Raw genomic sequence first — 15582 nt, 5'->3', positions numbered from 1 at the left:
CCATCAATTGTTGCACAGAACACATTTTAGGAACATTTTTATATTAAGACTTCCTTTGACACACATGCATTATCAAAAGCCCACCATTTTACAGTTACAGCTTGAAAGAGCATATGATGGCTTGTCTTGTATGTACCCGCATAGGAAATTTCAGATTACTGATCTTGAAAACATTGCTTCTCTTGAAACAAGCAGATACTTACCCATCCTATTGCTTCAAACATCTTCAGATCAAGTGGATCCCCAGAGAGCACCCCTTCAATTTTGGTAAGGGAATGACAAGTTGCCATGCAAGCAACAAACTCAGACTTCAGCAAGTTCTCACTGCAAGCCCTCTCTTCCGGCAAAAGGAAACTAAAACAATGAAGCAGCAATATACTTAGCACTGTAATTATTTATTATGAGCCAATTCAAAACGTTTGTTTAGATTAACAGAAGAAAATTGACTGCCCAAGTCTCTTCACTTGTATTTTCACACATCACAGAAGACAGATTAAGACTATGGGCTGGAACCTTCAGAAACAGTCACAACTTCTGCCTCCTTCAAAAACTTTGTGTTAATTCACTGTCTAGTTTGATTCCTCATACAGACGCCCCTTATCACTTTGAGCTTAACTCAATTAGCCAAGCTAAATCATTTTAGCTGCCCAAAATGTCATCACTTAGGAGGACAGGATTAAGGAAACATCCTATACTTTAACTGCATCATTTCTGCAGTATGAACCTAAAGCGGTCTCAGACTTCAACAAACTAAATTCCATGTCAGCCTTGTTAGAGAGTTCTAACTTTTGTTACACCTAAAACTTATTTTCAGTTGCACTCTTACAGCTCATTACAGAAATGCAAACACGTGAGCTCACACTGATTATTCTATTCTGCTGAAGCTGTTAGCACATACGATAACTGGTTGTGTTTAAACAGCTCTGAGCTTATCCTTACCGAGCATTTTCCACCCGTTGAATTCCCCAAAGATCCAAGCCATCCTCAGTAAGTGTGCCAGTCTGCAAAATAAACCAAGGGGCATGGTAAGAAGAAAAATCCTTCAGAAACAAGTTATCCTCAGGTAAAGCAAAAATTAACAGCTAATTAACCAAATTACACCTGAAGAATATATTTTATTTTGTTTTCATTTAAAAATCAAGACTTCAAGAGAGGAAAAATAGTATCTCCCTTGCGCTTTGCTAGTAACTAAGTTCCAACTATGTTAATTAACTTAAAAAACCATTCAGAGCAATCATGCCCCTCCTTGGGGACAGGACAAACGAAACAGACTTTTAAAATCCAAAGGTGACAGCTCAACATCTCTATATTCAGGGGTTGGGGGCAACAGAAAACAGGTATTAAAACCCCGAGTACTACTTTCTGACATAGCTAAAACAGTAACTGGAATATATTTAAAAGGGAAATAATAAGTTTAGTATGAGTACTGAAGATTTTAGATAAAAATCTAAGGATGAAAATAAATCTTATCTAAGAATTAGCTAAAAGCAAAGGATTCTGACTAGTGGTGTTACTGTCTTTCACTCATTTTTCTGTTAAGGAATAATAACAAAATATGCTGGTTTGGCTTTTCATTGAAATAAATGAAAATGAGAAACAAGTCTGACCACGCACTTCAATTTTCCAGAAGCCTGTGTACTAAATAAAAATCTTAACAGACCCCAACTCTCACATTTCTGGGGTGCCAGCAGTAAGTTAGGACCTGGGAGTCTTGAGATAAGAAAGCAGCTCTGTATTATAACAACTTTTTAGAGCAGACTGAGTTAACAGGTAGCAAACACTGAACACCTGGAAGCTAACAGGACAAAAATGATCTAACTTATACAAAAGTAATAAATTTTCCTGTAGCTGCCAGACTATACACATTCCCATTTATAATAAAATGCCTCTCCAGGTGGCAACACAAACTTTGAAAATCCACCCGACCTTATCAAAACACACAAGATTCAGCTGGCCACAAATATTTATCCTTTGTGGGCTGATGCAGAAGATGCCAATTTTTTTCAACCTTCTTTGCGCATAAACGATGCCAGCAGTCATGGCAGCAGGGAGCGCTGGAGGCACCGTGATAGTGATAATGTCAAGAGACTCGATGATGATGGTATGAGCTGGAACCTGCAATAAAGATCAGAGTTAATGAACAAGAACTCACTACTTAGAGATCTACTATCCCACTGAAGCATTACATCACCGTTACGAAAAGCAAAATCCACACATTGCTTTCCCCAGTACAGCACATTCTGGATTGCCCAGAAACCTAGCACAATCTTCACCCATCATCAGCAACTATGACAATTCAGTCCTAAACTAGCCACAACCCACAACTTCAAATTTTGACTTTTTCCCCTGCAAATATATTACTCTAAAACAATAACTGAATAATGCAAAATTTTTTGGAGGGGGGAAAAAATTAGCTATCAGGTTTCAAGTTCTCAATTTCTTGGTAAGGATTTTTTGCCTGTAACGTGCTTTAGATGTGCTACATTCTATTTCTTCCAACTGGATATCTGTCAGATGGTAATCTTACATATAATAAAGATAAAAGTCTAGTAATTGGGTCAGTAGAAATTGAGGTAAACTCAGTTTTCACTGTAATATATTCATATTCTGCTTCTCTGCTGAATTTTGTTCTCAGTAAGCTTGTCTTTCTCATTCCATTGATACAAAATAAAGCAAAGAAATTTTCACTTAAAATCTAATTGTTTCTCATCATCTGAAGTTGGTTGGAAATCATGATCAACCTTTTCTAAAATAAGGCAGTTCTTGACCAGAAATGGAAACATACCTCATTTAAGATGCTATTGACAACAGTGTAAAGAAACCCAATGCCTGCCACCACCACCAGAGACAAGAGAAACAAATAGGCATCTCTGTACAGTTTAAAATCAGTTGGCTTTGGATATAGTATGGAACGAACAAGCTGTCCTTTAGCAGTACTAAAGCCTAGAAATAAAAAGGAGTAAGTTATTAAAAGTATAAATAAGAGCAAAGCTATCCAAATATGTTAAAAACCTCAATGAACCCCTTAAGCTACTCATTTCATTAAGACTGTTTCTCAACATACAGTAACAGATGTTTTGCAATATTGTAATTCAGGTGCTTCAAAAATGTACGTGCACATCACAGTAAGGGCTTCTCTCTTCTGGCAAGGACATGCAGCTGATGCAAATGAACCCCTCTCCTACAGCAGCAGTAAACAAACAGTTGGCCTGGAAGAGTTTGTTGTGTTGTATGTTGTCCCTCACAGCGCACAGCTAGGTGGTATATTTATTAGTTGTCTAAGCCAGTCCTTGCAAAAAGAAGATGAACTTGTTCATACAGTCCAACCTTCAGCACTTACATGGCAAGCCTCTGTAAGCTCCCTTGACAGCCAGAAAGAAAAATTCAGAAAAAAACTGCAGCGCAGAGAGTCATCTTTTGGGGAAACCCAGCTCTTGACCACATTTTGACACCTAAAGTAGGAGACGAGACTTCTAAGGATCTTAGAGCCAGACAGCAAACAGATATCCTGAGATCCTCCTTGCACCTTTGCCTCAACATATGAAGAGGCGAACACCAGTGCCTAATTTTCTATGCCTCAAACATTCTGTATCTGCTTCGACTTCAAAATCTCTTTCTACAACCTCAATATCTACGCCAGGTCTGCGGGCAGTAGCGACAGCTCCTTGACAGCTTCTCAATCTGCAAGCCACCACAGCAAAGGCTAAGCCCCCCACGCTGATATAGCAGCCATTGCATCAGTCTTAAAGAGGGTGAGTTCATCACAAGAGGAAGAAGGCATGAAGCCTCCTGGCTTTGACTACTGCAGAATACAAACCACGGGCCTGTTCAGAGAAGTTCAACACGTCAGTATGTGCTGGAGTATTTAGTCATGAATGCTTTGTAATTCGACACAACAGTCCAAAAAAAATCAGAACTACTTTTGATTTTTTTAGTGGTTTTGCAGAATGTTCTGTAGCCATGTAAGGCTAGGACACACCAGGGTAGAACATTAAATGAAAACCTCATGTGGTGTCTTGAGAACACACTGGACATACAAACAGCTGCAGTGAACATTTCTGTTCTCAAAAAAAATTACCAGTTTTGAATTCTTTAGAATTATAATAAAGGCCACAATGGCAACAGACTAGCACATCCATGAACGGAGTTTCAGGAGCAAATAAAATGAATACGCTTAGTTCATCCGTATTTTATGTACATTTCAGCTGTAATATCAAACATTCCATGTTAAAAGCTTAACTCTGAAGAGTACTGCAAGTACAGTCCCAGCAGATCAACCCTACATCCTGGTTTAAGACAAGACTAAGACTACACATCTTTGGAAAAAACCATAGGGAGTTCTGCTCTCCTAGAATTCTTTTAAGGACCGATTTTTTTTAGCATCTTCCACTTCCTGGCATCCCCCTTTCTCAGATAAATAGATTTTTACTGTATCTCACCAGGTGAGAATGAGTTTAGTTCTTGCTATCAGACATCTCGGGAGCAAGAAGCTACAAGCGCTATGACATCTACCCAGTTCTGCAGAGTGGGAAATTCCCTACTTGGCTAAAAGCTGTCCCTGTAAATCAGACAGGAGAACAGAAAGGATTTTATATCCCTTTCCTCCTCTCTATATAGCCACAGCAGGAAAAGCATACTTGTCCATAGGTAAAATCTGAACAAGGTCCACAGAGCTACACTCATCCCGTTTACAATACAGGAGCTAACTCTGGCCTGTCACGGGCAAAGAGCAGATTAAAAATATTACTTCAGATGTCAGGGCAGTAAGACTCAGTGTCTTGGAAGCAATTACAGTTCTTCTTGTCAGAGTTCCAGATCACGGTTTCAGACTTTCAAGAATATTATTAACCTTCCTGCAGAGTAGAAGAACTAAGTCTTCAGCAGTTCATTTCTGTTCCTGTTTTGGACCACCTATCAGTAAATACATGTCAGGCTGGGCATATAAAATTTCTTATTTAAGAAATTAAAGAAGTTGAGATGGATATTATTAAAGGGGAGATGCAGTCAATGGAAAAGAACTATTTTTCTTTGAAAAGACAACTAATAAAAGCCTCTAGAAAGGCATTAATGAATTTAATACAAAAAATCAGAACATTTACTGCTAGAACAGACTAAAACAAGGTGAAGAGAAGATTCCAAAAAAAGAAGAGTCTAATTAGCATGAAGTTACTTAACTTGCTTTAAGTAGTATTCTAGTCTATACAGTCAAATTTATTCTATCCAATTCTATTGTAGTTTGGATTACATCTTACATTCACCTATTTTGTAGCGTTTTTCTTAAGATCATCTTTGGAAAGCAGAATCCCACAACTACTTTAGTGTGTGCAATTATTTTTTTTTTAAATAGAACGTCTGTATTATCTAAAACCAAACCTCTAAAATATTAGTATGAATAAGCACTTCTGTAGAAAGGGCTAGATCAAACACATTTTTTAAGCAAATGTTACACGCTTTAACAAAACTATGGGCCAAGAAAAGCATTTGACATTGCTAATGACTCCACTAAACAGATCCCCACTATCCACCCAATCCGATGGTATGCCAAACCTTTTCAAAGACGCATACGTAGTTCAACCAACGCACCATAAGAGAGATCTAAAGGGCCTGAAAATGCATTCAGATGGGTTTTAAATTCATGCTAAAGACTGATTCACTTTCTGGCTTGCCAACAGATACTTTCCAAGCCATTATCGAGTTTTATTATTGTTGTAAGACATCTATCAAATTATTTGGGCTATACTGATTTACCCAAGCTTAGCAACATCCAACACAATACTCCGAAGCATCAGTTGACATACACCTACAAAAGTGAGAAGTATGTTAACAAGTGATAAACTCAAAAATTGATACCTGTTCTCACTACTAGAGCTTTGACCAACTCCCCAGTATAAAAACGGGTTTGAATGACATTGGTTCCACAGAACAAAGTATGCCGTTTATGCACTTCTGGACTGTATATTTCATCTCCCATTGCTTTTGGATATTCTGAAGGATTTGGCAGACTAATCTTCGTGACAGGAACACTTTCACCTTAAATAGAAAATGAGTCTCTAAGCAAGAGCAAATAAGAATAGACATTTTTTTCCTTCACAACTTCAACCACAACAACACAATCTCATTTCCGCACAGAAGATGACTTATGGAAGAAGTCATCTTCCTTCCATGACATTATCAGGTAGTCTCTCACCTATCAACCTCAGCTCACCAGATTCCTTCAGCTCTCCAGATTCCTTATCCAGATCCTGTTTAACTCTATTTTTTATTCACCAACATGGCTTTTGTGTCTCTTACTTCAAATCAGATATGTGTAAAATACAGTTCATTGGAAGAAAACAGGACAAGCTTCCTTCTCCTGCTGCAAGGCGTCACCTCATCTTCACTCAGAAAAACTAGAAGCTGAAGAAAATTACTCTGAACTCCTTTGGTGCCTGAGTACACTCAAGCTAGGGCTGCAATCCATTATTAGCAGTTGCTAGCAGCAGCAAGAGGCTCAAGTATATTCAAAGAATTGAACATGCTAAAACACACAATCTCTGAACTACAACTTTCTAAACGCTGCCAGTTTGGACACATTATCCCAAGGATAACAAAAAGTCCATCCTTTTCACTGGAAGTGTCCTTCAAATACATCAGGTCCCTGGTTTCTGAGTATGCAGGTACAACTTGAGATAATTTCTGGTTTTAAACACAGCAGAACTTTCTACCCACTACCTTCATTCTTGGAAGCTGTTAAAAAGTTTGGGCAAACATTTTCTGAAGAAACACACTGCAGAACTCAATCTGTACTGAGAACACCAAGTCAAGAGGCAGGAAGACAAAGTATCGGAAAGGTTTTCAACAAGAAACCATCCCTCATTTTTGGAGTTACCAGGCAGTACCAGGTAGCTGTTGCAGATAAGCAGAACACAAATACATAAGTACTTAAGAGCGTATGTAATTGCAAGAACATACACACTTCAAGCAAAATAAACATATCCACTTGTGCTAGAACACACTGCAAGTTAAGCACGCGCACAGGTATAAAGTAACACATTTAACCATGCAAAACTGTATCAAGTTTAGCTTACCTGTTAACATACTTTCATTTACAATGCATGTACCACTGAGAAGTACTGCATCACAGGGCATAATTGTCCCATTAGATGGAATCAACACGATATCTCCAGGCACAAGGTCAGTGGAAAGGATTTCTTCTATTTCTGAGTGTTAAAACACAAAGAAGGTTACCTGAAAACAGCCACCACCTACAAAACCTGATAAAGATCCTCATGGCCAAGATCCAGGTGGTGACAATTAAGATTAAACTTCATTTTATTCATGGCATTCTGAAAAGTTTTTGAAACGATATAGAAAAAAACATTGATAAACCAAATTCCATCACAGATTAAATTCTAGAGCACATGGATATAGTTCATCATAAAAATTGAAAGGAATCAAGTTTGTACAAAAGGTATTAGCAATTAACTACAGTATAACTTCAGTATAAAGACACAAGTCCAACACAAATGCGTGTCTTACAAAACAGTATCACACACCACAACATATCCACCTTCAACTACTATGGTATCCAAACGAGCAAAAAGTCCAGAAATCAATTTGCAGCCCCTGCTGGGTAATAAACTGTAACAGAAACCCAATGCATGCGCTTATTTAAGCTAAGAAAGAAACACCAACGGCAGTTACATATGTGGAGTGGTAGACCATGAGGAACAGGAATAGGACAAGCACCTAATCTAAAACAAACCTGATACTCGCTAAAAATACTGTCTAGAAGGATAGTCCTGAACAGATGATTACCCCATCTACACTTCACTTCGCAACTTCTCCCCTTCCCACGCAATTTTGCTAAGAAACACAAGCATTTAGCGCTGATCAAAGAACAGATGCACACCAACTTCACATTCACACTTAATGAACAATTTAAACTCAACCTTCCAAACTATCTGTGAAATTTACCTTGGTTTCCTCTCCAGACAGAAACTCTGACGATGCTGTGAGCTGCTACCATGTCATGTAACATCACATATTGCTGCAAAGGGGAGAAAACAGTACATTATTTAAAAGCACAGCTTGTCTTATCCTGAATGTGCATCCTCCCTCTAAAAGTAGAGGTGATGAGACTCTTTACTAACATTCTTTTACAACAAAATGTTACTCCAAACATTCTCTTGAACGCAGTTTAGGAAACTTCTGGGCAAATAAAGTTTGAGTGCATCAATCTGTACACATTCCTTTTAACACAGTTCTGGAAGCAAATTTCCACTGCCGCACCAAATGTTATAAGAACATTTGGTCATTAACATACATAAGTAAAAACTGCAGTAGTTGTATGAACTTGGATTAAGGTAAGACTGGGGTATTTTTGTGTCTGGTCTGAATTCAGAGACTGCAATTTAAGGATAATTACTGCTTTAATTTCCAGCAGCTACAGCTAAGTCTACAGAGAAAAATGCACCACCTATTTTACAAACCACACATGTGCCTGGTGCTCAATTCCATTGGACTTCTCAAACCAAAGCAAACAATGCAAGATGGAATCACTACTGCCAATACACCTTGATACATAAACCCGTGTCTGGGTTTTCTTTAAGTGAAGCAGTGTTTCTGTGAGGTCAACCTACTGACCCAACAGCAATGGAAAGTTAGCAGAGAAGGGTCTCGCAGAGAACTGTAAATCCAACTTCTTTCAGCTCAAAGAGGGAAAGCCCATAACAATATTCCACCCATATACCTCTGAAAAATTCTTCAGCATTTGTAGGTAATTTCACATCACAATAAACCAATCAGTAAAACGCTGAAAAGATGCAAGTTTTCTTTGAACTTACCTTTCTAATGGTGTAGAGTGAGCTAACAATGGATATTACAGACATGATCACAATTGCTAATGCATAGTAGTGATATTCATCAATGATCCACAATACCACACTGAACAACTGAAATATGTAAAAAGGGTTGAGAACCTAGAAGAATGACGGAACATTACAGTTACACCAAAACGTCACATGCATTCACCATTAGAAGAGTCAGAATTATCCTCCTCCTCCACGGAGGAGATAAACCTTCCAGTTCTTTACACAGTAATTTTGTCTGTTTTGCCAAAATGATCCCTATTTTTCACCAATTCCTCAACCCCTCAGAAGCACAGTTCTCACTAAACTATTACACGAATACTAATACACAAGACCACATTTGATTTTATGCGTATGTTCTAATGCATAATCCCTGGGCTGATAACAGAGAACACAATCATTTTATGTTTGAAATTAATTAAAAAAATTAATAAGATGCATATCCTCCCAAAGAATTCTGACACATTTTCTAATGTCTTTGCTAAGGTGTCAGGTTGTAAACTGAGGAGCTTACAGCTAATGCCTCTTCAGTCTGGAGAGCTCAAAAATAAAGGTCCGTATCATTTTGCTTTACAGTGTTGGGCTCTGAGGGAATGTTTCTGTTTTACATTATTATCTGAAGACCAATCCAATAGTCACTGTACTTACAGTAACTTTTAATGACATACTTTTTTATTTTTTGTTAAAGAGAAGATCTTACCTCCTTAATCAGAAGCTTAAAAATGGAAGGCACTTTCACAGCAATTTCATTTACTCCATAGAATGCTTTTCTGCATAAAAAAAGAAAAATATCAAAAGTTAATTTTTTAATTAGAAATCACAGAATCACAGAATAGTAGGGGTTGGAAGGGACCTCTGTGGGTCATCCAGTCGAAATCCCCTGCCGAAGCAGGGTCACCTACAGCAGGCTGCACAGGACCTTGTCCAGGCGGGGCTTGAATATCTCCAGAGAAGGAGACTCCACAACCTCCCTGGGCAGCCTGTTCCAGTACTCCGTCACCCTCAGAGTGAGGAATTTCTTCCTCATGTTCAGACAGAACTTCCTGTGCCTCAGTTTGTGCCCATTGCTACTTGTCCTGTCACTGGGCACCACTGAAAAGAGCTTGGCCCCATCCTCCTGACACCCACCCTTCAGATATTTGTAAGAATTTATAAGGTCCCCTCGCAGCCTTCTCTTCTTCAGGCTGAACAAGCCCAGTTCCCTCAACCTCTCCTCGTAGGGGAGATGTTCCAGTCCCCTCATCATCCTTGTAGCCCTCCGCTGGACTCTCTCCAGTAGCTCTTCATCTTTCTTGAACTGGGGAGCCCAGAACTGGACACAGTACTCTAGATGAGGCCTCACTAGGGCAGCGTAGAGGGGAAGGAGAACCTCCCTCGTCCTGCTGGCCACACTCTTCTTGATGCACCCCAGGATCCCATTGGCTTTCTTGGCAGCCAGGGCACACTGCTGGCTCATGGTTAACCTGTCGTCCACCAGGACACCCAGGTCCCTCTCAGCAGAGCTGCTCTCCAGCAGGTCTGCCCCAAGCCTGTACTGGTGCATGGGGTTGTTCCTCCCCAGGTGCAGGACCCTGCACTTGCCCTTGTTGAACCTCATCAGGTTCCTCTCTGCCCAGCTTTCCAGCCTATCCAGGTCACGCTGAATGGCAGCACAGCCTTCTGGTGTATCTACCACACCTCCCAGTTTGGTGTCATCGGCAAACTTGCTGAGGGTACATTCTAACTCTTCATCCAGGTCCTTGATGAAGAAGTTAAACAAGACTGGGCCCAGTACTGACCCCTGGGGGACACCACTTGTTACCAGCCTCCAACTAGACTCAGCGCCACTGATGACAACCCTCTGAGTTCTGCCATTCAGCCAGTTCTCTATCCACTTCACCGACCACTCATCCAGCCCACACTTCCTCAGCTTCCCTAGGACGATATCATGGGAGACTGTGTCAAAAGCCTTGCTGAAGTCTAGGTAGACAACATCCACGGCTCTTCCCTTCGTCTACCCAGCCAGTCATGTCATTGTACAAAGCTATCAGATTGGTCAGGCATGATTACCCCTTGGTGAATCCATGCTGACTACACCTGATAACCTCCTTTTCTTCCACTTGCTTCATGATGGCCTCCAGGATAAGCTGCTCCATCACCTTTCCCAGGATGGAGGTGAGGCTGACCAGCCTGTAGTTCCCTGGGTCCTCCTTCTTGCCCTTTTTGAAGATTGGAGTGACATTGGCCTTTCTCCAGTCCTCGGGCACCTCTCCTGTCCTCCAGGACCTCTCAAAGATGATGGAGAGTGGCTCAGCAATGACATCCGCCAGCTCCCTCAGCACTCGTGGGTGCATTCCATCGGGGCCCATGGATTTGTGGACATCCAGATCACTTAAGCGATCCCTCACACAGTCCTCCTCGACTAAGGGAAAGTCGTCCTCTTTGTAGGCTTCTTCTCTTACCTCCGGGGCCTGGGATTCCTGAGGGCCAGTCTTAGCACTGAAGACTGAAGCAAAGAAGGCATTCAGTAGCTCTGCCTTCACCGCATCCTCCGTCACCAGGACACCCGCCTCATTCAGCAGCGGCCCCACGTTGTCCCTAGCCTTCCTTTTGCTGCTGATGTAGCTGAAGACGCCCTTCTTGTTGTTTTTGACATCCCTTGCCAGCTTCAATTCCAGGTGAGCCTTGGCCTTCCTCGTCACATCCCTGCATGCTCTCACCACGTTTCTGTACTCTTCCCAAGTGGCCTGCCCCTCTTTCCACATTCCATGGACCTTTCTCTTCTGCCTGATCTCCGCTAGAAGCTCCTTGTTTAACCATGCAGGTCTCCTGCCTCCTTTGCTAGATTTCTTTCTCAGGGGGATGCATTGCTCCTGTGCATGGAAGAAGTGTTGTTTAAAGAGCGATCAGCACTCATGGACCCCCCTGCCTTCAAGAGTCCTGGCCCACGGGATTCCTCCCAGTAGCTCCTTGAAGAGGGCAAAGTCAGCCCTCCTGAGGTCCAGGGTTTTGATCCTGCTTATCGCCCTGCTTCCTCCACACAGGAACCTGAACCCAACCATTTCATGGTCACTGCAGCCGAGTCTACCTCCAACCTTCACATCCTCCACCAGTCCCTCCTTGTTTGTTAATACAAGGTCCAGCAGCGCGCCTTTCCTTGTTGGTTCCTCCACCACTTGCATCAGAAAGTTATCATCGATGCTCTGTAGGAACCTCCTGGATTGCGCCTGCCTAGCTGTATGGTCTTCCCAGCTGATGTCAGGGTGGTTGAAGTCCCCCATGAGAACCAGGGCCTGTGACTGTGAGGCTGCTTGCAGCTGCCTGTAGAAGGCCTCATCAACTTCCTCCTCCTGGTCAGGTGGCCTGTAGTACACACCCACTGTAATGTCACCCTTATGAGCCTGTCCCTTAATTCTAACCCACAAGCTTTCAACTTGTTCCTCATTTGCCCCCAGGCCAAGCTCAATGCATTCCAGTTGCTCCCTCACATATAGAGCAACTCCCCCACCTCTCCTTGTTGGTCTGTCCTTCCTAAAGAGTCTGTAGCCATCCATGACAGCATGCCAGTCATGTGAGTTGTCCCACCACATTTCTGTGATGGCGACCAAGTCATAGCCGTCCTGCTGTATAATGGCTTCCAGCTCCTCCTGTTTATTGCCCATGCTACGTGCATTGGTGTAAACACACTTGAGCTGGGCTGTCAATCTCACCCCTGGCCTTGGCACTCCAAGACTAGGCTCATCCCTAGTGAGCTGGGCAATATCCCCTTCCCCCTTTGAACCTAGTTTAAAGCCCTCTCAATGAGCCCCGCCAGCTCGTGGCCAAGAATTCTTTTTCCCCTTTGAGATAGCCGAGTTCCACCTGTCGCCAGCAGGCCCGGTGCTGTGTACACCTCCCCATGATCAAAGCAGCCAAAATTTGACTGATGGCACCAGTCCCTGAGCCACCTGTTAACCAGGTGAGTTTTCCTGCCCCTTTCAGTGCTGTTCCCTGCTCATTTCAAAGTAGTTGCATTAATACGAGAAAGAACAAAATATTAGTTAATCTGTGGCCCCTTTTATTTATCATATTGTTTCAAAAGGTGTTTATCAGAAAACATTTATCCAGTGATATGTTCCAATACAAAGACAATTATACTTCATTTTAAACTGTAATTTAATTTTCAGGTTCTTTCATAATAAGATTTCCCCATAAACGCTGTATAGGTCCAACGTTATTAAACATACAGGGTTCTCATCAACTTAAGCTCAAACAAGTGTTAACTCTTACCCTGCAGTAAGACACTGTTTTCACGGTTCTGTTAGTTCCCTTAGTTTTATTCTTAGCATGAAGAAAGGCAAATGATGAAGGGAAGGGCAAGAAACTAACCTCTGGTGGGGCCTAAGCTGATTAAATGACACTGGTATGAAGAAGCCCTTAAAGCACGTTCTTGAGGAAAAGGTTTTTATTGTAGGAAAAGACACAAACTGACAGAAAATGGAATGATGAGAAAGAAGATGCTTCCATATTTTAAACTCTAAGCAGGCCTCATTTGCAAAAAAACAGCCAGGAATGCAACTGAACCCAAACTATTCCAGTATGAGTAGTATATCAATAAATTAGAACAACAATTATGTACATATCTAAATTTTCACAATATATATTCCAGCTTTCTGTTCATATTTGAGAAGTAAGAAATCCCTGAACTATGTACCCTTAAAATTACATTTTAAAGGTTTTTTCTAGACTAAGTTCTTCTCTGCCTATGCACTTTAGCTGTGTCCCTTGACAGGCATATTTACACCACTAGTCTAAAAGAGCACATTAAAAAATTAAATTTTTTTCCCCCAGTTATTTCTTGCCAACCAGAATTCAAAGAAACAGTGGGGAATGCATTTAGACCCAACCAGAGAGATCCATGCAAGCTACGGGACACAGCTGTGATACTAACTAAGCTTTTAAAATTAAAGAAAGTCCTGAGACCTGAGAAATTTCAGCCTGATCATCCTAAAATAAGAAATTAGTTACAGTTTAGGCCAGGCTTGTTGCTTCCTGTCATCCAATATGCCTTAGTAGCCATCTAACACACTATACCCTCTCACACTCACGACTAGCCAAGGATGGGAAAGAAAACAAGAAGCAGTAGTGATCTGCCAGTGTTCCCTTCAAGCCTTCAACAATCTGCAGCTTGAGACAAAGGAGCATCTTCCCAGATAAAGAACTCTTAACGGACTTTTCCACTGGGAATTAGCCTATTTGCCTCTGAACCGATACACACTCTTCAACAACGACAGTATGCTATGGTAACATTCATGTCACTTTAAGGTGAATTATGTGGAAAAAAAAGCACTTTCTTTTACATCAGCTGCCAAATTTCACCGTATACCTGCCACCGTAGTTGAAAATGTAACTGCTTATTATTCTTTTTGCACACTCACTTGATTTCAAAATGTTAAGTAGTAAATACAATTTCAGAAATATTCTGAATTACTTTAAACAAGAGTTCCAGTTCCCATAGTCAGTGCAGTTTGAGAAAAGTAAGTCAAGACAGTATTAGAGTGTAGTTCCTACTCAGCACATAGGCAAGAAAAACAAGAATTTCATACACCACACTGCCTTCAAAGAAGGCTGTTAAAGAGCCTGTCTGTAAACACTAACTATTCAATTGTCTTCTAGTTTTGTTAACACTTCGAGCACAGGTAACAGCACAAAAACAATTCTTCCCTCAAGTACTGTAATATTACCTATAATCATGCATTTCCTTTGTCAGTCCGGTGCTGTGTTCGTTGTGAATTGAAGAACAGAATATAGATTCATCTAGACCTCTAAGGAAAGGAAAAAGTCAATGAGTTATTTAAGAAACGATGTTTAAAATGAAGTATTCAGTAACTCAAGAGAGCTAGGTCTTTGCCAAGAGTTACCCTGTATTATGAAAGAACAAAGTCTATGGACTAATGTTTTTATAGCTATTTTTGTCACAACTGCAGACACCAATGAAACATTCAAAGCATTTCTGTTGACAGGTCTTACTCTGGAGGATAGTCCTATCTATTTCAATCAAAAGGGAGATACACTTAAAATTACATAAAATACCAACATAACTAGTATTCAAAGGCCTCTAAAAAGAAAAAGTGAGCCAGTTTTATAAAATGTTACATGAAATCAATATGGATTAATATTTCTTCAAATAATATTTATTTGTCTCTAAGTAGTAATGGAAGCATTTTCAAAACAATTATTAACCAATTCATCAAATCTATCCTGAAGCTATCTTGCAGTATTTTGCTATCAACATTTTGTTCCTGACTAGGTAAAGCACAGTCTACATTTGAAGTACTTCCTTATCACTGGACTTATCGACATGCTGTGAAAGCAAATGCTGTAATCTGGAAGATCTGCAGATAAGCAAGCACACCTGAAACATCATGTTCACAGCTGTGGGATCATTTCAGCTACCACACTCAGTAAATCAGACATATCATGCCCAATATCCAGGCATTTCCTAGTGGACACACTTTGGATGCACAAGAATATCATTACCTTCCAAAAGGCTTTCACAGATGACAGGACAAAATCAGCACTACTCAACAGAAGTCTTTTTTATATTGGATATCTATTACCTACTAAAAAGGACTCAGTTGTCCCAGTGAAGAAAAAAAAACTCTTTATTGTGCATATATAGTAAAAATTATTTCCATTCCCTATAATACAGGGAAAGTTTTAAACATCCTCACTATTGCAAAGGCTAGGACCATGTTTCCACTAACTTCTCTTA

The 15582-nt window shown here is 40.6% G+C and overlaps 1 protein-coding gene across 5 annotated transcripts in view; it reads right to left on the bottom strand.

Annotated features, from left to right (window-relative positions):
* Positions 1-15582, bottom strand: part of ATP13A3 (ATPase 13A3) — a 61775-nt gene that overhangs the window by 19764 nt on the left and 26429 nt on the right. For all 5 annotated transcript variants that reach the window (XM_075418065.1, XM_075418066.1, XM_075418064.1 and 2 more), the window contains 10 exons: positions 14552-14632; positions 9550-9619; positions 8826-8960; positions 7957-8029; positions 7068-7199; positions 5851-6030; positions 2786-2943; positions 1927-2115; positions 940-1001; positions 204-354 (listed from right to left, as the gene is read on the bottom strand). In XM_075418065.1, the coding sequence (XP_075274180.1) occupies positions 204-354; positions 940-1001; positions 1927-2115; positions 2786-2943; positions 5851-6030; positions 7068-7199; positions 7957-8029; positions 8826-8960; positions 9550-9619; positions 14552-14632 (1231 nt within the window). The remainder of the gene's footprint in view (positions 1-203; positions 355-939; positions 1002-1926; positions 2116-2785; positions 2944-5850; positions 6031-7067; positions 7200-7956; positions 8030-8825; positions 8961-9549; positions 9620-14551; positions 14633-15582) is intronic.

This window comes from Opisthocomus hoazin, chromosome 4, assembly GCF_030867145.1.
Source record: "Opisthocomus hoazin isolate bOpiHoa1 chromosome 4, bOpiHoa1.hap1, whole genome shotgun sequence".
Taxonomy (NCBI): domain Eukaryota; kingdom Metazoa; phylum Chordata; class Aves; order Opisthocomiformes; family Opisthocomidae; genus Opisthocomus; species Opisthocomus hoazin.
The sequence above is the reverse complement of the archived record's forward strand: the minus strand, read 5'-3'. Positions and strand labels throughout refer to the sequence as shown.